At 55.0% G+C, this 20,762-nt stretch overlaps 3 protein-coding genes across 4 annotated transcripts in view; all 3 read left to right on the forward strand.

Moving 5' to 3' along the window:
- Window positions 1–4,918, forward strand: part of PRPF8 (pre-mRNA processing factor 8) — a 31,836-nt gene extending 26,918 nt beyond the window's left edge. Inside the window, exons 35-43 of the mRNA XM_057714967.1 lie at window positions 403–516; window positions 601–774; window positions 1,056–1,249; window positions 1,970–2,209; window positions 2,308–2,449; window positions 3,691–3,831; window positions 3,967–4,106; window positions 4,211–4,413; window positions 4,586–4,918. Of these exons, the coding sequence (XP_057570950.1) occupies window positions 403–516; window positions 601–774; window positions 1,056–1,249; window positions 1,970–2,209; window positions 2,308–2,449; window positions 3,691–3,831; window positions 3,967–4,106; window positions 4,211–4,413; window positions 4,586–4,740 (1,503 nt within the window). The 3' untranslated portion in view covers window positions 4,741–4,918. The remainder of the gene's footprint in view (window positions 1–402; window positions 517–600; window positions 775–1,055; window positions 1,250–1,969; window positions 2,210–2,307; window positions 2,450–3,690; window positions 3,832–3,966; window positions 4,107–4,210; window positions 4,414–4,585) is intronic.
- Window positions 4,919–5,606: 688 nt separating this feature from the next.
- Window positions 5,607–8,529, forward strand: RILP (Rab interacting lysosomal protein). Of its 2 annotated transcripts, XM_057716815.1 has the most exons (8): window positions 5,607–5,834; window positions 5,908–6,001; window positions 6,087–6,193; window positions 6,281–6,526; window positions 6,780–6,925; window positions 7,314–7,436; window positions 8,055–8,144; window positions 8,385–8,529. In XM_057716815.1, the coding sequence occupies exons 1-8, from the start codon at window positions 5,607–5,609 to the stop codon at window positions 8,527–8,529; spliced, it is 1,179 nt and encodes a 392-aa protein (XP_057572798.1). The 2 variants fall into 2 exon arrangements, with proteins under 2 accessions (XP_057572798.1, XP_057572799.1); XM_057716816.1 differs by lacking the exon at window positions 8,055–8,144.
- Window positions 8,530–9,180: 651 nt separating this feature from the next.
- On the forward strand, window positions 9,181–19,051 carry SCARF1 (scavenger receptor class F member 1). The gene is made up of 11 exons (XM_057716814.1): window positions 9,181–9,412; window positions 9,694–9,755; window positions 10,000–10,101; window positions 10,851–11,376; window positions 12,009–12,227; window positions 12,638–12,766; window positions 13,559–13,662; window positions 14,525–14,645; window positions 15,719–15,843; window positions 15,934–16,080; window positions 16,755–19,051. Exons 1-11 carry the CDS (start codon window positions 9,195–9,197, stop codon window positions 17,612–17,614), a joined length of 2,613 nt encoding a protein of 870 aa, XP_057572797.1. The 5' UTR covers window positions 9,181–9,194; the 3' UTR covers window positions 17,615–19,051.
- Window positions 19,052–20,762: the final 1,711 nt, after the last annotated feature.

Raw genomic sequence — 20,762 nt, forward strand, 5'->3', positions numbered from 1 at the left:
GATGAGCATCTCCACCTTTGTGGCTTTGCTTACAGGTCTTTGCTTCCAGAATGAACTCTTCTCTTAGCCCTGTTAATCACTGTCTTATTCATTCCATAAGACTTCTTTTTTGTGCAGCTTTTTATGGCCTTTAGCCTTAATTTCTTTTGTCCCTGACATAGTGTGTATATAATCAGATACTAGCTTGTGGTATTGTGTGAGTTTTGCCTGGCCAGCTGGGTTGAAACACCCTTTAGGGGCAAAGCCATTGAATGTTTTTTCCTATACTTCTGAAGTACCTAACAGTCAATAGCAGTGCGCAATGGAAACACCGTCGAATTGTTTTAAGACTACGATTTTCTGTTCTAGTTGACCTGGGAAGGTGGAGACTCAGTTTCCATGTCCTTCCCTCTTGCTTTTTAGTTGGCTAAGTGGAAGACAGCTGAGGAGGTGGCTGCCCTGATCCGATCTCTGCCGGTGGAGGAGCAGCCCAAGCAGATCATTGTCACCAGGAAGGGCATGCTGGATCCATTGGAGGTGAGAGGTGGTGAATGAGGTAGAAGGAACAAGGGCTGAGACCTGCTGGTTCCGTTTCTAAACTTGGATTCGATCTTGTCTCAGGTGCACTTGCTGGACTTCCCCAATATTGTGATCAAAGGATCAGAGCTCCAGCTCCCCTTCCAGGCTTGTCTCAAGGTGGAAAAGTTTGGGGATCTCATCCTTAAAGCCACTGAGCCGCAGATGGTTCTGTTTAACCTCTATGATGACTGGCTCAAGACTATCTCATCTTACACGGTATGAAGCCACCTCGCAAGGAGGGTCACTCTAAGAGCAGTGGGTTTGGGGGTCACAAGGAGGTCCTGTGCCTTAGGTTTTCCCACAGGCTTCTTACGGGGCCATTTTCACATCTTCAGCCTATGATGGGCCAGTGACTCTGCATATCAAGTTGACTCATGGTGAGGGGGGCACCAGAGGGTTTAAAAGAGATTCTTGGGTCTCCTGAAAGGACAGGATGGAGGAGAGGAGAAGAACATCATGTAGCTGACCTCCTCCTGTGCTGCCATGTCTCTCCCCAGGCTTTCTCCCGCCTCATCCTGATTCTGCGCGCCCTGCATGTGAACAACGACCGGGCGAAGGTGATCCTGAAGCCAGACAAGACTACGATCACAGAGCCGCACCACATCTGGCCCACTCTGACTGACGAGGAGTGGATCAAGGTGGAGGTGCAGCTCAAGGACCTTATCTTGGCCGACTATGGCAAGAAAAACAAGTGAGTGGTGGGGGGGGGCTGCAGATGAGCGATCTGGAAAGGGTAAAATGGGTGGCTCAGTATATGCCTTCTGGGTTTTTTGAAACATTTTAAGCTCAGAAGTTTCTCAAGAAATTATCCTGGAGATGCCTTTAGAGAAGAGGCAGGTAGGCAGTGTCTTCAGATGGTGTGGGAAGTGTGCACATCTCAGGGCTGGGACTGACTCTTCAGCACTGTTCCTCAGCAGAGGCACTGTTGCCATTTTGAGCAGGGTGTTTCCTTACTGTCCATACATTACAGGAAGTTCTAACATCCCAGACCCCCAGGTACCACAGCTAATGACACACACACACATCTTCCTCCTCTCTCCTTCCCTGTCATTGTGGCAGCCAAAAATGTCCATAGATTTCCAGACACCCGGTAAGGGTGACTGACATACCAACTCTGATTGAGAACTTGTTCTAGGATTTCTGTTTTGGGGAGTTTTTCCAGTTCCAGGGCGTTTTTTGTTGAGGAGAAGTGGGCACTATGGAAGCTGAGCAGGTTTGAGCACAGCTGAAAGGTGACAGGCACAGAGCCAGCCTGGGATGTGACAAATCTTATCCGTATTAAGTGTCACTTGAGGATTATCTGGGGTCAGAGTATGGGCTCCCCTGTCCCACCAAGTTACACTCTTACCATTAGGACATAAGTGACCAAGGGGAGGGGATCCTTGTGGTATGACCCACATTGTCCCCACAGTGTGAATGTGGCGTCACTGACACAGTCGGAAATTCGAGACATCATCCTGGGCATGGAGATCTCGGCACCGTCACAGCAGCGGCAGCAGATAGCTGAGATTGAGAAGCAGACCAAGGAGCAGTCGCAGCTGACTGCAACCCAGACTCGTACTGTCAACAAGCACGGTGACGAAATCATCACCTCGACCACCAGCAACTATGAGACCCAGACTTTCTCATCTAAGACTGAATGGAGGGTCAGGTAGTATAAGGGGCAAGAGGGGTAGGGATGGAAAGGCCTACTGGTCCTACCTGCGGTGCTTGAGTTGAGAAATGCCAACATTCTCTACCTGTTTTTAGGGCCATCTCTGCTGCCAACCTGCACCTAAGGACCAATCACATCTATGTTTCATCTGATGACATCAAGGAGACTGGTTATACCTATATTCTTCCCAAGAATGTGCTTAAGAAGTTTATCTGCATATCTGACCTTCGGGCTCAAGTGAGTGTGTTTCTTCAACTAGGCCACAGTGTGTGCCAAGCATTTTATGTGCATAAAACTCACCTGAGAGTTCTTGGAACTGGAGGTGCTGGTTTTGAAATTCATGGATGAGTAACTATACAAGGTTAGCCAAAACAGGGAGGAGGGTTTTGGCCCCTACCAGATACCAAAACATTATAAAGCTATGGCAAGTAAGAGAATGATGTATTATTGGCCTAGAAGTTATTGGAAGAGAATATCATATAGTCAGAAACAGATTCACGTGTAGATAGTGAATGTGGCGTATCACTTGATCCCACTTCATCTGTGCGATTAGCGTGCTTTATGATACTGAAACGGTCAGCAAAAGGAGGCTTGATCCCTGCCTCACAGCACTTACAAAAGTCAAATCCAGGTGGAGTAAAAATCTGAACGTAAAATACTAAACTGCAGTGGAGTGTTAGAAGGAAATATTGTCTTAGAGTTGGGATAACCTTCTTAAATAAGACACAACACAAAACAATCATCAAAATTAATAACTTGTGCATGACAAAGGGTACCACAAAAGACAAACTAAAAACAGGAAGAACATATTTGCATAACCCTAAGATATAATGGGTTTGGGTCTAGAATAGGGAATTCTCAGAAGTTGATTTTTATAAAAGATAATTGTAGAAGAATGGGCAAAGAATATGAAGGTAGTTCAGAAAAGGAACTGAAGGTGGGAAATATATGAAAAGATGGTCAATTTTAGTAGTAATCAGGGAAAATCATATTTTATAAAACACTAATTTGTAGCCCTAGTTTGGTGAATTTGAAAACATTGTTAGTATCCTGTGTTGGGTGAGTTTGTAGGGACACAAGTTTTCTTGCTTTGTTTATGACAACGTAAAATTTAAAGTACTGTCAAGTGCTAGTTTTAAAGATGTGTTCAGCTTGTGGAAATGCATGAGCTGCGTGCTTGTGTGCTCATTTGTTTATGGATACGGTACTTAAATACTTAAATAATCAACTGGGGAATGTCTGAGCTGTGCCGATTCCTGGTACTACTCAAGAGATTCTGATGTGATAAATCTGAGATGAGGTCCATGTTTAACAATTTGAGTAAGCATCCCTAGGCGTTTTTGAGGCAGGAGATTCTGACCACATTTTGAGAAACTCTGTCGTTGTTCTTGGAGAAGGGCATTAAACACAGGGCTGACAGCCCCCAAGTCTGGGCTGGTACTGAGAATCTCTTTGGTTCTTGACCCCCTTGTCTCCAGATTGCAGGGTACCTGTATGGGGTGAGCCCACCAGATAACCCCCAGGTGAAGGAGATCCGCTGCATCGTGATGGTACCACAGTGGGGCACTCACCAGACTGTGCACCTGCCTGGCCAGCTGCCCCAGCATGAGTACCTCAAGGTGAGTGGGGGTGTGGGAGAACCAGGGCTTTCTGCTCTCAGGGTGGTGGAGTGAAGGCCAGGGGTGTTACTCTCATGGGTGGGATTCCTGTCTACAGACGGGGCTCTAAAAAGCTTTTCACTGCTCTGCCCATAGGAGATGGAACCCTTAGGTTGGATCCACACTCAGCCCAATGAGTCCCCCCAGCTGTCACCCCAGGATGTCACCACCCATGCCAAGATCATGGCTGACAACCCATCTTGGGATGGCGAGAAGACCATTATCATCACCTGCAGGTGGGCTTGGGCCACCTTGGGAGGAAGTATGATGGGGCAGGCATTGCAGGCCAGGGCCCAGAAAGCTGGCCTGAGCTCTGACTCTGTCCTCATTCCTCTTCCAGCTTCACACCAGGCTCCTGCACTCTGACCGCCTACAAGCTGACCCCCAGTGGCTATGAGTGGGGCCGCCAGAACACAGACAAGGGCAACAACCCCAAGGGCTACCTACCCTCGCACTACGAAAGGGTCCAGATGCTATTGTCGGACCGCTTCCTTGGCTTCTTTATGGTCCCTGCCCAGTCCTCGTGGAACTACAACTTTATGGGTATGTGAGGCAGGGTGTGGGGTGGTGGCGGGGGCACACGGGAAAGTGTGGATGGGGTCAGGCCATCACCCTTACCACTTGGGGCCGAACTCTGGTTTGGAGATGGCCCAGGGACCCAGCTGGGTGAGGCAGGTGGATCTTGTCAACACTGGCCCTTTCCTTCTACTCCAAGGTGTCCGGCATGATCCCAACATGAAGTATGAGCTGCAGCTGGCAAACCCCAAAGAGTTCTACCACGAGGTGCACAGACCCTCCCACTTCCTCAACTTTGCTCTCCTGCAGGAGGGCGAGGTCTACTCTGCGGACCGAGAGGACCTTTATGCCTAGTTGTTTCCTCACCTCCTGCTTCAGACTTCCCAAAGGCCGGAGCCTGTTATTCCCACAGACAAGCTGGTGACATTCAGCAGCTTGGCCCCTTTTCCCTCTATTTTGTGCTTGTTATGTCGTTGACCTCCTGGTGACTTGTAATTGTGAACAAAGTATAATAAATTTTGTATAAATAGGAGTTTTTGAGGTTTTTTCCCCCGGAGTTTAAATTCTGGGTGTAGGGATGGCACAGGCCAGACTTGTTGACAGCAAGCTGGTGGACTGATCCTTGAGGCCCCTATTCAGGAGCTGTGGGGGTGAATATCCTCTACATTCAGAGAACTGAAGGGGACTTGGGGCTTCACACTCCTGCCATGACCACATGTGCCAATGTCCTTCGAAAATTCTTGCAAACCCTCACCGCTTTTCAGCATCTTCTGGAGCAGTCTGCAGCTGTGGTGCCCAGCCTAGCCCCTTAAGCTTTGTGTCACTCCGTCTTGGAAACAGCTGAGGCCAGTGACAGCCCTCCTACCTCTCACCTCTTGCCTGGAGAGTTGGCAGCCAAGTCGGGCCCCATGACTCCGGACACAGGGGTGGAGCCTGGTGTGGGCCCTGTGGGGAGGGCTCGAGAAAGTGACCACTTACAGCCCTGAGCCTCAGCTCCGGGACGCCTGGCTGGAAGTTGGCTGTCCTGCTTCCTGTGACCTTGGGGGCTTCAACAGCTCAGGGCCCAGGGCACTGAGACTCTCCTTCCCCAGCCTCTTCCCTTAATCACCCCTCCCTTGCCGCTTCTACCCCACCCTTTACTGTCCTAGACCGCTTCTTGGGTCTGAGTGGCTTTTTCCTGTCCCAGCTGAGGGGAGGAGGGTGTCACGGCCCGAGGCGACATGGAGCCCAGGAGGGCGGTGCCCGGGGCGCTTGGCTGGGGGCCGCGGGGGGCCGCGGGGTCGGGGACGGCCGCGGAGCTCGTGTACCACCTGGCAGGGGCGCTGGGCACCGAGCTGAAGGAGCTGGCGCGCCGCTTCGGCCCGGAGGCGGCGGCCGGGCTCGTGCCGCTGGTAGTGCAGGCGCTGGAACTCCTGGAAAAGGCGGCCGTGGGGCCCGCCCCGGCCTCGGTGAGTCACGGCGCCCTCGCCCCGCCGCCCGCGGGGCCGCCGGGGCCTGGCCTTGACAGCGCGGCCTCTCCAGCTGCAGGTATCTGCGCAGCAGGCCGACCTCGAGCTGCGGCGGCTGCGGGAGGAGAACGAGCGCCTCCGCAGAGAGCTGCGCTCCGGGCCGCAGGGTGAGTGCGGGCCGGCCCGGGGCCGGGGGCCGGGCGGCTCAGGGCCTCCCACCACGGGCCGCCGCTGAGAACGCCCCTTCCTCAGAGGAGCGCGCGCTGCTGCGGCAGCTCAAGGAGGTGACCGACCGCCAGCGGGACGAACTCCGGGCGCACAACCGCGACCTGCGGCAGCGCAGCTTGGAGACCGAGGCGGTGAGGGCGGGGCGGGGGGGCGGGGCGGAGGCGGGGCTCTCCCGGTCCTCCGGCGCCCCGCCCACCAGCCCCTGGCTCCGCCCCCAGTTGCAGGAGCAGCTGCAGCGCCTCCTGCTGGTGAATGCGGAGCTGCGGCACAAGCTGGCCGCCGTAGAGATCCAGCTGCGCGCCGCGCGGGACCGCGAGAGCCAACGAGAGCCGCGGCGCGAAGCGGCCGTGGAGCCGCCTCCGGAGCAGGGGCAGGGCCTGGCTGCGGCGCCCGGGTGCAAGCAGAGACGGGAATCTGAGCCGGCGGCGGCGGGCGCAGGAGCCCCGGGGACCCCTGATGACCAGGTGAGGGCCGGATGAGGTCAGGGACCACTCCGGCACTTGGGAAAGGTTTGCTGTGCAGCGTAGGTGAGGAGCCCCGGGAAGCTGGAAGGTGGCACGAGTGTGCGCCCCCAGCCATGCTCCGCCCCCCAGTCTCAGCCAGAGCACCGGTCTGGCATCTATGGTAGCGCTCTGGCCTCCCAGGTCTCCCTGCCAGCCACCTGCTAGCGTCCCTGTCCAGCCGAGGCACCCCCCGACCAAGCCCGTCCTTCCGCAGGCAGATGCCCCGTCGTCGCCAGGGCGCCCCCCCAAAGTAGGGCAGCGCGGCTTCAGCCGAGAGGAGGTTGAGCAGCTCCTTCAGGAGAGGAATGAGCTCAAAGCCAATGTGTTCCTGCTGAAGGAGGAGTTGGCCTACTTCCAGCGGTGAGGGCGCCGGGCAGGGCGGGAGGCTCCGGGGAGCCACTCGCACCTGTTCCCAGGCGTCGGTGCACCGGCCTCATTCTTTGGGTCATTGATATACTCACGGTGTCGTGTGCTGGGCATTATGCTGGGCACTGGAGGACGTCTATCAGGAAGCCCCTGCCCTCCTGGAACTTATTCTACATGGGGTGGGGGGGCCAGTGCGAAGGGTCACAGCAGCCACAGCAGCCGTCGAGGAAGCATTCCTGGGAGGGGTGACATCTAAGCTAAGGTCGGGGGTTAGCAAGGCAGAGTGTTTCCAAAAGGGGGAGCAACATGCACAGGTACTTGGGACGAGACCTACTCTTGGCATCCCCACCACTTGTTCTCTGCCCCTGCCCCTCCTCTGTAGGGAGCTGCTCACAGACCACCGGGTCCCTGGGCTTCTCCTCGAAGCCATGAAGGTGGCTATCAGGAAGCAACGGAAGAAGATCAAGGCCAAGATGTTAGGGACCCCAGAGGAAGCAGAGAGCAGGTGAGTCCCTGCCTCCATTCCCATGGAGCCTGCTCACCTTCTGAGCCTGTTCCCTCAGACTGTACCTGTCACCCCTTGAGCCTGTCACCTCTCTTAGTCACTGCTGGAACCTAACCTGGCCTGGTCACCCCCTGAGCCCACCACCCTTCTCTCTGGATCTCACTGCTCCCACCTGCCACACTGGCTGTACATCCTGCTGAAAAGACTGCTGACTTTGCTTCTCCACAGTCAGTTTTCGGTTTCTTGTCTCAGCGCATCTGTTTGCTGTCAGAGAGGCAAGGCTGCAGCTGCAGCCTTGTCAGGGGCCTGCTGGGTGTCAAGGTAGCAAATAAAAGCCTCAGGAGGGGACTTCCCTGAAGGTCCAGTGGTTAAGACTCCGTGCTTCCACTGCAGGGGGCACGGGTTCCATCCCTGCTCAGGGAACTAACATCTCACATGCCTCAAGATACCCTCTGTCTCCCCAGCTTTTCCTTCTCTTGGCCTTTGGAGGCCCTGACGTCACTTTGTCCTCCCCTGCCTGCTCCTGGGGGCCACACAGAAGGCTGCACACAGCTGGACTCCCGCTGTCCCTCAGGGCCTTGGTATTGGTCCTCACATCTCCTCTCTCCTCTGCCTCAGTGACGATGAGGATGGCTCATGGCTCCTGCTCTCCAGCGATAAGGAAGACCACCCCCAACCCCCACCCCCTGAGTCCAGAATACAGAGTTTGTATGTTGGGGGAAGAGGAAGGACAGAGGTGGTGGGGGTGGGGGGCCCCCCTTGCCCGCTGCACCCTGCGCACGGAGTGTGCCTGTCCCCCCCGCTCCTCTGGTGGCCCCTTTACCTCGCCCTGCCTCATGCTGCCCTCTCTTCCTCTGGAGTCCCCTTTTTGCAGCACTCCCTCCCTCAGCCCCTATCCTTGACCTCCCTGACATCCGGGCTCAAAGCACCTCTCGGCTCTCCCCCCAGCTTTGGCCTGTGGTATCGGGGTGAAGCAGAGGCCCCTGAAGGTGAGACCGGCAGTGCAGCTCCCAGCGAGCTACAGGGAGGAGAGGAGGCCCCACAGCCACCTCACCTGGAGCCTGTGGGCCGCCCGACAGCCCCCAGCTCCTGACTGGCCCTGCTCTGCTCTCGAGGAATATCTTCATCTGGGGTCTCCGCTGCCCCAGAGGCCTGACTTTGGAGCGTGTGTGTGGATGTGTGACCTCACATGAGGACAGGGCTCCCTCCTTCCCCAGCCTCCCCAGGCTCTTTTCGAATCCTGGCCTGAGCCGGGGTGTGACGGGGAGCTCAGCCTACCTTCCTTCCTTTATCTCTGTGCCAAGCCCCCGGGGCCAGATAAAAGTGCTGCTTCTCTGAGTCTCAGTTTCCCCATCCATGAAATGGAGAGCCGAGTACCTCCATCCCAGGTGTTTGTACGGATGGCCTAAGCTCATGTAATAAAGCAACTGCCCATGATACCCAGAAACTGCTCCATGTCTGTCTGTCCGTGGTCTGCCCCTGCCCAGCTCTGCCAGGAAGGTCCCCTTGGTTGTCCCTGGGCGGGGAGGCTTCTCCCAGCTCCAGCCTCCCGTGGGGAGTGTGACCTAACGGATATCCACGGCTCACCCCATCGCCTGTCCCAGTACCCGCAACGTACAGCCTCATCTTCCGGCCCCTCCACACTGAGAGCAGCCCCTGAAGCCCCCACTCAGCCCTTGCCATTGGCCTTCCTTTTGCTTTCAGTTCTGTGGTGTCTGGTCCTCTCAGCTCCTGCCCACCCTCTCAGGGAGGTGCCTCATGGCAGCCCGCCCCTCCGGCCTGGTTTCCTCAGGAAAAGCCTTAGGAGGAAGCAGGGAGGGGGTTGGGAGCCGTGGGGACCAGACTCACCGAAGCCCTCCCGCTGCACTGGCCGCCATGGGGCTGGGGCCGCTGTTCTCTTTGCTGCTGCTCTGGACTCGGGGTGCCCAGGGGTCTGAGCTGGACCCCAATGGGCGGCACGTCTGCATAGCCAGCAGGTGGGTCTTGTGGGGGGTCTGATGGCGGGGTGGGGGGGGGGACGTGAGGAAAGGAGGCCTGAAGTGAGAGAGGCTTGGGGACAGCCTGGAGGGTCGTGGGTAGGCAGGGCAGGTGGTGGGATGGCCAGGGACAGCGAGGGAAGGGGTTGGGGACACTGGGGCTGTGACTCTTGGCCAGGCCTGCCTGCTGGGGCTGAGGCAGCGTCCCACATCTCAGCCAGAGACAGTGATCCACCTGCGGAGCCAGACTGCCCCCCGGCTGACCCCTCTCTGCCCCACAGCCCCTCTGCTGAGCTCCAGTGCTGCCCAGGCTGGAGGCAGAAAGATCGAGAATGCACCATCCGTGAGTAACCAGGCTGGACCGCCCGCCCCACCGCCACCAGAGGAGAAGGGAGGACATAGCCCCATGACCCTTCCCTCCTACCCTCCTGGGGTCTATTTGTCCTCCTGAGCCCTAGAGCTAGGGTCCTCCCCCAGCCCTGAGGAAACAGCTCTTGAGGGGGGCAGGGCACCAGGAGCCAGTGAGAGGGGCAGAGTGTCCCCTGGCCACACTCCAGTCCTTCCAACCTGGGTGGGGTGTTTTTCAGCCATCTGCGAGGGGCTGGACGCCTGCCAGCAAGAGGAGGTATGTGTGAAACCAGGCCTCTGTCGATGCAAACCTGGATTCTTCGGGGCCCAGTGCAACTCCCGTGAGTCCTGAATCTCTCCTGAGGGATAAAGTTGCCGGGCAGGACTTGGGGAGAGGGGAGGCAAAGCAGGTAGGAATGTAATCTTAGAACAGCAGGGCCAGAATCTCTCCAAGCTTCGCTGAGGAAACTGAGGTCCAGACACAGGAAGTGACACACTCCAAGGGGATGCCCTGAGAGTCTGGTTTTTATCCACCTCCACAAAGCCCTCCCACAGGTTCAGTTCTGGGCTGTTCATCTTCCCTTTCAACTTCCGGAAGGACGTTGGGGAGCCATGGTAACTGCACGGTGGATGCATCCTCGGTTTCCCCACGTACACCTCGTGCATGTGTGGAGGGTGCCTGGAGGGTCCGCCCTCTCTGGCAGGAAGTGGGGTGTGGGAAAGGGGTTGGTGGGCAGTTTAGCCAGAGGGCAGCCACCAGGAGTCAGGGTTGAGAGGAGGCACTGGGGGGGATGCGGCTTCTGCTCACCCACTTCTGTGTGACTCTGGGCAAGGCCCTTTCCCACTCATGATCTTTAAGTGTGTTCTGGAATGTGGAAGTGGGAGGCTGGGCCAGTGCTAAGGATTTGTGTAGTTCAGAGGCTGGGGCAGGAAGTGAGCTGTGCCGCAGGAGGACAGGCTGTCCCCGGCTCCTGGAGGGCGGGCCCGGCTCCCCCTCTTCCTTGTGGAAGTGGACCCCCTTCCGTCCCACCCCCCCAACCGCGCACACCCTCACTCCCCCCCCCCACCCCGCCTCCACCCCCTGCCGCAGGCTGCCCGGGCCAGTACTGGGGCCCCGACTGCCGGGAGAGCTGTGCCTGCCACCCGCACGGCCAGTGCGAGCCGGCCACGGGCGTGTGCCACTGCCAAGCCGATCGCTGGGGCGACCGCTGCGAGTTCCCGTGCGCCTGCGGCCCCCACGGGCGTTGCGACCCCGAGACCGGCGCGTGCCGCTGCGAGCCCGGCTGGTGGTCGCCCACGTGCCGCCGCCCGTGCCAGTGCAACCCGGCGGCGGCGCGCTGCGATCAGGCCACCGGCTCGTGCCTGTGCGAGCCGGGCTGGTGGGGCCGCCGCTGCAGCTTCCGCTGCGCCTGCCACGGCTCGCCGTGCGCTCAGGAGTCGGGCCGCTGCGCCTGCCGGCCGGGCTGGTGGGGCCCCGAGTGCCGGCAGCCGTGCCAGTGCGTGCGCGGCCGCTGCGGCGCCGCCACCGGCCTGTGCACCTGCCCGCCTGGCTTCCGCGGCGCGCGCTGCGAGCTGCCCTGTCCCGCCGGCCGCTACGGGCTGCAGTGCCGCGACAGGTGAGCCAGGCGGCTGGGGGATGCGGGAGAGAAGGGAGGGAGGAGGGCGTGTGAACGAGGGAGAGAGAATGGGAGGGAACGGGGATGAGCCCGGGGGAGCAGGGAGGAGGTAGCGCAGAAACAGACAAGGTTGGGGTGAAAGGGGGAAAAGAGACTCTCGATGCCCCGAAGTCCAGCCTCGCCCACCACTTTCATCCGGTTACTGTTAAACAAAATATCAATACTACTAGCAAGCCGTAGAAACAGATAAAAAATGAATCAGGTGGCAAAAGGATTGCAAGGTCCCTCTGAGGCTCAGTGGCTTTCAAACTTTGACCAGTTCCACCCACAGTCAGAAGGGAAGGCAGAGGTTCGGGTGGTCACTTGGCTTCCCTGGCTGGGCAGGGAGCTCCTGGTGACCCTGGGACCCAGGGAAGATGGGGCTCAGAAAGGGGGGTTAGGAAAGAGCTGGAATCCTACTAGAGCCTGCAGAGATAGTCTGTCCAGCCTCTTTGTTGTACAACATGGGGAAACTGAGGCTCAAACCTGCCTGTGACCCAGCTGGGACCGGGATGTCCTCCAGCCCCTGGGGACCTGGGTGGATGCCTCATCCTTCCGCTTCTCAGTGCTCCATGGTCTCCTTCTCTTCCCAGCTGTGGCCACTGCAAGCAGAATGAGCCATGCTCTGTAGACACAGGCAGCTGCGAGTCCTGCAAGCCGGGCTGGAATGGGACCCAGTGCAATGAGCCCTGCCCTCCTGGCACCTTTGGCGAGAGCTGCAGGCAGCAGTGCCCCCACTGCCGGCTTGGGGAGGCCTGCCAGCCAGACACCGGGCACTGTCAGCACTGTGACCCTGGCTGGCTGGGGCCCAGGTGAGGGGGCCAGCCTGCTCAGGGTGGGGGGCATAACTTCTTTCTAGATCCTCACCCCAGGTGCTCCCTCTGGGAGAGCTGCCCCCTCCCCCAATGCATACAGTCACACAGGCCTGTGGGGCCCGCCTCTTGGTGAAGACTGAGACAGGAGAGATGGGTGCTAATAGGGTCCTGGGCACGGTTTTCCTTCCCCACCACTCAAGTTCCCGCCCTCCTCTCCCTCCAGGGATCTGTAGTCTGTCACCTCTTGGGTCTGGCCTCAAATTCAAGGCCCTGTTTGCACCTGAGCTTCACTGCTGAAAAGTAGACAATTGGGTCTCTGAATCTAGAAGTGTGGGGGGAAATGGATGGGGCCCCCCGTGGGGGCCAGGCCTGCCTTGCTCCCCATTCTGAGTCTTGCCTCACCTCAGGTGTGAAGACCCCTGCCCAGTTGGCACCTTTGGGGAGGGTTGTGGCTCCATTTGCCTCACCTGTGTCCAGGGGTCCTGTGATGCTGTGACTGGGGAGTGTGTCTGCAACGCCGGCTACTGGGGGCCCAGGTGAGGACTGGGGTCCTGGAAGGAGGCAGGGGCCTAGGTCAGGCCTCTGGGCAATCTGCTTCCTAAAGTTCCCTTCCTGGGCTTCTCTGACTCCCAGATTCCCACCCAGCATCCTCATAACTAAAAAGTTATTCCTCTTATTGTGGGGTCTGCATCTTCCAAAGGAGGGTCAGAGTGATGCTTAATCTAAAAGGCCTGGCTCCCAAACTACAAGTTATTTAGGAGGAGGGCTCCAAACCCCATTGTTGTTTCCCTAAGGTCTTCAGGTGGTGAAAACATAAGCAATGTCAATGTCTCCAATGTCAGGTTTTCCCACCTGTAGGACAGAATGTAGTATCAACTGGAAGAGATCTCATCTTACAGAGGAGAGGACCAAGGCCCAGAGAGTTAGGGGGAGGGCTGGGCCTGGCTCAGACCTCCAAACCCTGAGGAAGGTTCTCTGGATTCCATTGGCATCTTGCTTATTTCACATTAGCGCCAGGTGGGCGAGATGGGGGTCATGAGAGGTGAGCCCTGCCTGTGGCTTACACCCTGGGGGGCCTGGGAGCCAGGGGGCAGTTTGTGGGCGGTCTCTCTGGAAGATGGGCTTAGGGGCTAAGGGATTCTTCCAGACACTGCCAGGGAAGCTTAGAATGTGGTTCAGAGGTCAGAGGAGTCTGCATGGGCATCACCCAGGGACGTGTGTGTGTCGGGGTGGGGAGCAGTGCCCAGAAATCTACCCTCCCCTGTCCCCTGCCCACCTCCCTGCCTTCTCACCCGGCCTTTAGCCTGTCTCTCTTTGTCACCCCAAAGCTGCAACACTTCATGCCCATCTGGCTTCCATGGAAACAACTGCTCTGTTCCCTGCGAATGTCCAGGGGGAATCTGCCACCCTGTCTCTGGGGCCTGCCAGTTGGGTAAGGTGGAACCAAGGGTGCAGGGAGCAGTCATGGGGAAAGAACGGCCCTTTACATGGGCTCTGGGGCCTTATCACTTGCCAGAGAGGCTGCGCCCACTTCAGAGATGTTCTCTTTACCTGAAATCTATGTGGATGCTTTGGGGCCTCCTGAAGATGTGACAGAGCCCCTGTCCCCTGAGAAACCGGGCTAACACCCAGGAAATGAGTGGGCAGGGCTGGACAATGGGATGTCTCATTAGGTCTGCGAACTGGGGGCAAGAGTTTGTAGAACAGGGACTTCCCTGGTGGTGCAGTGGTTATGAATCCGCCTGCCAATGCAGGGGACACGGGTTCGAGCTCTGGGCTGGGAAGATCCCACGTGCCGCGGAGCAACTAAGCCCGTGCACCACAACTGCTGAGTCTTGCTCTAGAGCCTGTGAGCCACAACTCCTGAGCCCAAGTGCCACAACTACTGAAGCCTACACACCTAGAGCCCATGCTCCACAACAAGAGAAGCGACCGCAATGAGAAGCCCACATACCACAACGAAGAGCAACCCCTGTTCACCACAACTAGAGAAAGCCCGTGTGCAGCAACTGAGACCCAAAACAGCCAAAATTAATTAATGAATTAATTAAAAATAAAAGAGTTTGTGGAACAGTCTGTGGACCACTGGGAGAGGACAGACCAGCAGGGAAGCTGCCTGGAGGAGGGGGCCTCCAGGCTGAGCAGAGTCTACATCTCTCAGAAGAGAGAGAGGGGCCCACAGGTAGAAGATTCCCAGAATCCCCCCAGAGTAGGCAGTTCAGAGCTAGAGATGAGACATGATGTATGGGAGACAAGGAGGCCCTGAATTCTTGCCCGACCCCTGCTCTCCCCAGGATCTCACAGTCAGGACGCCGCCCTCATCGCGGGCATCCTCGTGCCTCTGCTGCTGCTCCTCCTGGCCATCGCCTGCTGTGCCTGCTGCTGCTGGGCTGCCCGGTTGGACCCCAAGGACAGGTGGAAGATTGGCCCGTCCCTTCCCGACCCCACAGCTCAGGCCATGGGTGGAAGCAAGGTGGCATCTTGTTTCCTTTCAGGGGTGGGGGTGGGCTGGCCTTGTCACACACGTAGGACAGAGGTAACGAGTGATGTAGCTGGCGATTGCCATGGCCTGGAGACACCAGGTCGCCGCCTGCCCTCCTCAGAAGCCTTTGGGGAAGGTGGGGGGGGGGGTTGGTTTCTGAGTCATGCATGAGCAGGGGGCCCCGGGCACCAGGCTAGCAGAAGGCAGGAGCAGCAGGACAGCTCTGGGCAGGCAGGGGAAGAGAGCAGGCCTCAGAAGGGAGAGTGTCATGAAAGCCTGAGCAGTGGTTTAGCAGAGAATGTGCTTTCCGAGAAGAGGAGAGGCGAGGAGGGATTGGGGCTTGAGGGCTGCTGCGGGGAACGTTCCTCGTACAGAGCTTTGTTCCTTTGCAAAACCTCTTCATCCTTCTTGGCTCCTTGGAGCTCACAGCAGCGTGGAGGTTTGGAACAGGGCAGGGGGTGGGAGCAGGAGGATTACCGTTCTCAGTTCCCAGAGGACACAGGCCCAAGGTGACCCAGCTAGTCATGGCATGCACGAAGCCTGTGCCCTATTTTCTGGACTCTTTCTTTTGTCCCATGCGCTCTTCTTAGTTCATGCACTACCCCTTGAGCCCGTCTCCCTCTGTGCTGTGGGGCATCCTCAGATCAGCAGACCCAGTAGCCCCCCCCCACCCTGGGGCATAGAGCCTGGGGTTGGGGAGAAGCCCCTCCCAGGAAGACCAGGACATGTGAACAGATAGTCTGAGGAATGGTAATGAGTGAAGCAGTCACTTTCAGCTTGGGGGGAGACAAGGGTGGGCTTCCTGGAGGTGGTGTCACTTCCAGAAAGATAGGTGAGCTGGAGCTCAGCTGGGATGGTAATAACATGTTGCTGCACCTTGGGGCAGCTCCGCCAGGTAGCTGGTGCTGTGCTGGGTCCATGAATCCCGGGACCAGAATGGTCCTGGCCTTTTTCTCCTGCCCCCAACCAGGGGTCTCCCGCACTGACCCCTCTCCTGTGCCCTCAGGCCAGCGAGAGATGGAACCGCTATGTCCAGGATGAAGCTGCAGGTCTGGGGGGCACTGACCTCCACCCTGGGCTCTGCACTGCCCTGTGGTTCCCTCAGCAGCCACAAGCTTCCCTGGGTGACAGGTAAGTGGGTTCTAAGGGCCAGGGGCTGTGAGGGGACAAGGCTTCCCCTTGGGCTCTGTACCTGACCTGGACCCTACCCGCCCCGCACAGTCTCACACCACGATCCGGAGATTCCCTTCAACCACAGCTTCATCGAGCCACCTTCAGCCGGCTGGGCCTCCGACGACTCCTTCTCTTCTGATCCCGAGTCTGGAGAAGAGGATGAGGGTCCCGCCTACTGCGTGCCACCCCAAGAAGGTAGCCCCCAAACAGCCTACTCAGCCCCCAAGCAGCCCCACTCATCACAACCTCTTCCTTATTCCTTCAGCAAACTTTTATCAAGCTCCCACTCTGTACCCGTCAGGTTTCCTGGCTGTGGGACGCAGTAAAGAACAAGATAGATTCCTGTCCTCCCCAAGCTTATAGTCTGATGGCAGTAATCAGACACGTGTAGGACAGAGTGATCCATGCTTTTGTGGGAGACATGCAAGTCAGGGTTGTAATCCAGCCACATCACGGGGGGCCGGGGCCAGGGAAGATGTCTCGGTGTTCGTGGTATTGGAGTTGAGTCTGGCAGAATCAGTAGGAGGTAGCCCAGGGAAAGTTAGGGAGAGGTGGGGATGACGTTTCGGAAAGAGGGAACAGTGTACACAAAGGCCCAGAGGTAAGAGGGACATGGCCGTGTGGCACTGAAACAGTTTTAGCATAGTTGGAGTGTGGCATCAGTGCAAAGTAGGGGGGTTAGTGGTGACGAAAGAAGGGTAGAAGCAGTAGGGTGTGCCTGAACTCAGGCCCTTCCCCTGAGTCTCTGCATCCTCACCCTCTCCGCTGCCCTGTTTTGGGGGCCTCCGGGAAGATGTTGAGCTGGGTAAGCAGGATGGACTGGGGTGGCCAGTCCAGCTCTGGCCAAACTCTTCTGTCTCCTCTGCCAGGGATGGTCCCTGTGACCCAAGCAGAGTCATCAGAGGCCAGCCTGGCCAGAGGCCCCTTCCCTCCCCCTGAGGACGCTTCCACGCCTTTTGCCATCCCACGCACGTCCAGCCTAGCTCGGGCCAAGCGGCCATCGGTCTCCTTTGCTGAAGGCACCAAGTTTGCACCACAGAGTTGCCGAGGCTCAGGGGAGCTCTCCAGCCCTCTCCGAAAGCCCAAGAGGCTCTCCCGGGGGGCCCAGCCAGGTCCTGAAAGCCAGGAGGCTGAGGAGTCCACAGGCCCAGAGCAAGCAGAAACGGACAGGGCCTCTACTGGTGCCGCCAGCCCCAGGGATTCAGTCACTGGCCGCCGTCGGCTCCCACTTGGTGGCCGGACGGTGGCTGAGCGTGTGGAAGCCATTGAGGGCAGCGTCCAGGAGAGCACAGGCTCTGTGACCACGATCTACATGTTGGCAGGGACACCCCGGGCACCGGAGGGCCCCGTCCGGTCTGTCCTCCGCCGTTTTGGTAGCTTCCAGAAAGGCCAGGGAGAGCCCAAGGTCAAGAGTGCCATCCCCAAGCCTCCACGCCGGGCCCTGAGTCGGAACAAGGGCAGCCCCGGGCTGGCCTCTGGCTCTGCCAATCAGAGCTCCAGCTCAGCCCCAAACGAGGAGCTGACTGGGGCCTTGGAGTCTGCAGGCACCGGGCCAGAGGAAGTGGCCAGGGGGATGGGAGATGGCATCGAGAGCTCAAGGAGGGACCAGGAGCTGGTCCCTGAGGGTGTCCCCCTAGAACAGGATCCCCAGAAGCTGGCTGAAGAGGAAGGGCAGGAGGAGCCCCAGTATGAGAATGTTGTACCCATCTCTGGGCCACCAGAGCCCTGAGGACTTGCGTGAGTGGGAAGACTACGGGTGGGGCGTAGGCATCGGAACTGCCCGGGATCAGGAAAGACATGCTGGAGCCTCTGCGCTTCCACCGGGACATGTTAGAGCTGGAGGCCCGTCGGCTCTGGGCCCTGGCCATGCTCCGGAAGTGGGTCTGGAAGGCCTGGGCAGGGACCCCACAGGATGGGGTCAGGAAGGAAAAAGAGATGGCTACAGGGGCTTTTTCTCTGTTGCCCTGGACTCTGTTTACCCCCCAAAGGCTCTTCTTTCCTTCATTTGCAAAACATTTTTCTGAAATGGGAAACAACCTAAATGTTCGATAATAAAAGATTAGTTAAAGAAATATTCCTTATGAAAGGTTCCCAAACAACCACAATAATCAAGTTGTGTAAGAATATTTAATATGGGAGCATGTTCATGCTATCCTGCTACGTGTATAAAGTCAGTTTTCTTTTTACAAATTTCATTCCTTTTGGCCTCAGAACGCATGTTTAGAATTCTTCCATTTCGCGTTTATTTTGTGACTGTTTTATAGACTTTTTTTTTTAAGATGTATGTGCATAAAAAGATTTCAGGGAAAGGCATCAAATGGCATTTTTCTCTGGGAGATGAGACTGTGGCAGATATTTATTTTCTTAAAGGTTTGCATGACTTGCAAATTTTCTACAGAGAACATTAATTTTACTTTTCTCACTGGGTTGAACTTTTAAAATTATAATAAGCAATGTTTTTTGTTAAAAATAAAAAGTACTAACATTATAGACATGTCTAAAGTAAAAATGAGATTTCCCTTCTCCCCAGAGGATTCCGGGGGAGGGGGGAGGGGCCAGACTTAATTTTCACGGAATGCCTGTTGGTCTAGTTCTGAATTCTTTCCTCACATACTTGTATTGCCCAGTCAGGAAATAAAGAGCAAGCCCCTCTGTCCCAGTGTGCTGAGAATCTCGTGAACAGTTTAGATGCTTCCTTTCAGATGTTTTTCTGTGCGCATGAAAACAAAAGAACGTACTGTTCTGCAATTTGTTTTTTTACTTAACAATATATCCTGGCTATCTTTTGATGTCAGTAAATATAAAACTACCTCTCTTTATAAAAAATGGCTACATGGGATTCCATCACATGGAAATAACACAGGTTATTTAAACCATCCTCTACCAATGGGATGTGGGTTAGTGATTCAGTCATAATTGTTTCAATACAATAAATGATACAGTGGACAACTCAGTCTACATTTCTTTTTGCATTATTGCTAGTTTTTCTGTGGATAAGATTCCTAGAAGTGGAATTGCTGGGTTATGGGGTAAGAACATTAAACAATTGAGTAGTTACTCCAAATGGCCCTCCAAAAAAAGTTGAATGGCTTTGTGTTCTCATAAATTATGTTGGTATCCATTTCCCCGCACCCCATCTGATAGGTTAAAAGTGGTACCTTGTTATTATTTTAGCACACACACACACAATAACTAAAGTAATAACATGTTAAAACTTCTTTAAAAAGTTAAACTCTTTGTACAGATAAAAGTTTTATGTTTTGTTTTGTTTTGTTGGCTGTGCCCTGCAGCTTGTGGGATTGAACCTGGGCCCTCAGCAGTGAAAGCACAGAACCCTAACCACTGAACTGTCAGGGAATTCCCCAGATAACAGTTTTTTGTTTGTGGTTTTTAGCTATCAAAAATGGTATCATTCTTGCACCCAATGTTCATAGCACTATTTACAATAGCCAGGACATGGAAGCAATGTAAGTATCCATCAACAGAGGAATGGATAAAGAAGATGTGGTCAACATATACAATGGAATATTACTCAGCCATAAAAAAGAATAAAATAATGCCATTTGCAGCAACATGGATGGACCTAGAGATTATCATACTAAGTGAAGTCAGACAAAGACAAATATCATATAAGATCACTTATATGTGGAATCTAAAAAAAAGATACAAATAAGCTTATCTACAAAACAGAAATAGACTCACAGACATAAAAAAAAATTATGATTCCCAAAGGGGAGGGAGGGAGGGATAAATTAGGAGGATGGGATTAACATATACACACTATTATATATAAAATGGATAAACAAGGTCCTACTGTATAACACAGGGAACTATATTTAATATCTTGTAATAAACTACAGTGAAAAAGGATACATATGTATATTGGGAATTCCCTGGCAGTCCAGTGGTTGGGGCACAGGTTCAATCCCTGGTTGGAGAACTAGGATCCTTCATGCCGCACTGTGGGGCCAAATATATGTATTTTTAGTGTTTCAAGCATATATATATTTGTGTGTATATATATATATATATATGATTGAATCACTAAAAAATGAAAAAAATAGTATCAGTAAAATGTGGATTTCTATGATTATGCTAAGACTGAGCTTCTTTTCATATCTTTAGCAGTTATTTGTATGCTTCCTATAGATTATTTGGTTATATTCTTTCCCCAGTTTTCAGTTGAGGTGTTCTTTTTCTCATTGATTTATAAGTACTTTTATATCAAGGATATTAATTCCTTGCCCAGTTTGTGATTGGTTATTTATTTATTTATTTATTTATGGCTGCATTGGGTCTTCATTGCTGCGTTCAGGCTTTCTCTACTTGCAGTGAGTGGGGGCTACTGTTCATTGCGGTGGGTGTGCTTCTTATCAAGGTGGCTTCCCTTGTTGCAGAGCACAGACTCTAGGTGTGCAGGTTTCAGTAGCTGTGGCACGCAGACTCTGTAGTTTTAGCACATAGGCTCAGTAGTTGTGGTGCATAGGCTTAGTTGCTCTGCTAGGGAAGCCACTGCACCACCAGCGAAGTCCCTGTAATTGGTCTTTTAGTGCTGTTTATAGTTTCTTTCTTCTTTTTCTCTATAGAAGTTAAAGATTTTAATTTCTTAATTTTTTAAAATATTTATTTGGCTGCGCCAGGTCTTAGTTGTGCCATGCGGGCTCTAGTTCTCTGACCAGGGATGGAACCCAGGCCCCCTGTATTGGGAGCACGGAGTCTTAACCACTGCACCACCAGGGGAGTCCCTAAAATTTTAAATTTAGACAAGTCTTTTTCTTTTTGACTTCCAGGTTTAATGTCATGCATAATGGAAAGATGGAAAGGACTTCTCTACTTTAAAATCAGTGACATAATCTTCTGCATTTTCTTTTAGTACT

Source organism: Hippopotamus amphibius, chromosome 17, assembly GCF_030028045.1.
Source record: "Hippopotamus amphibius kiboko isolate mHipAmp2 chromosome 17, mHipAmp2.hap2, whole genome shotgun sequence".
Taxonomy (NCBI): domain Eukaryota; kingdom Metazoa; phylum Chordata; class Mammalia; order Artiodactyla; family Hippopotamidae; genus Hippopotamus; species Hippopotamus amphibius.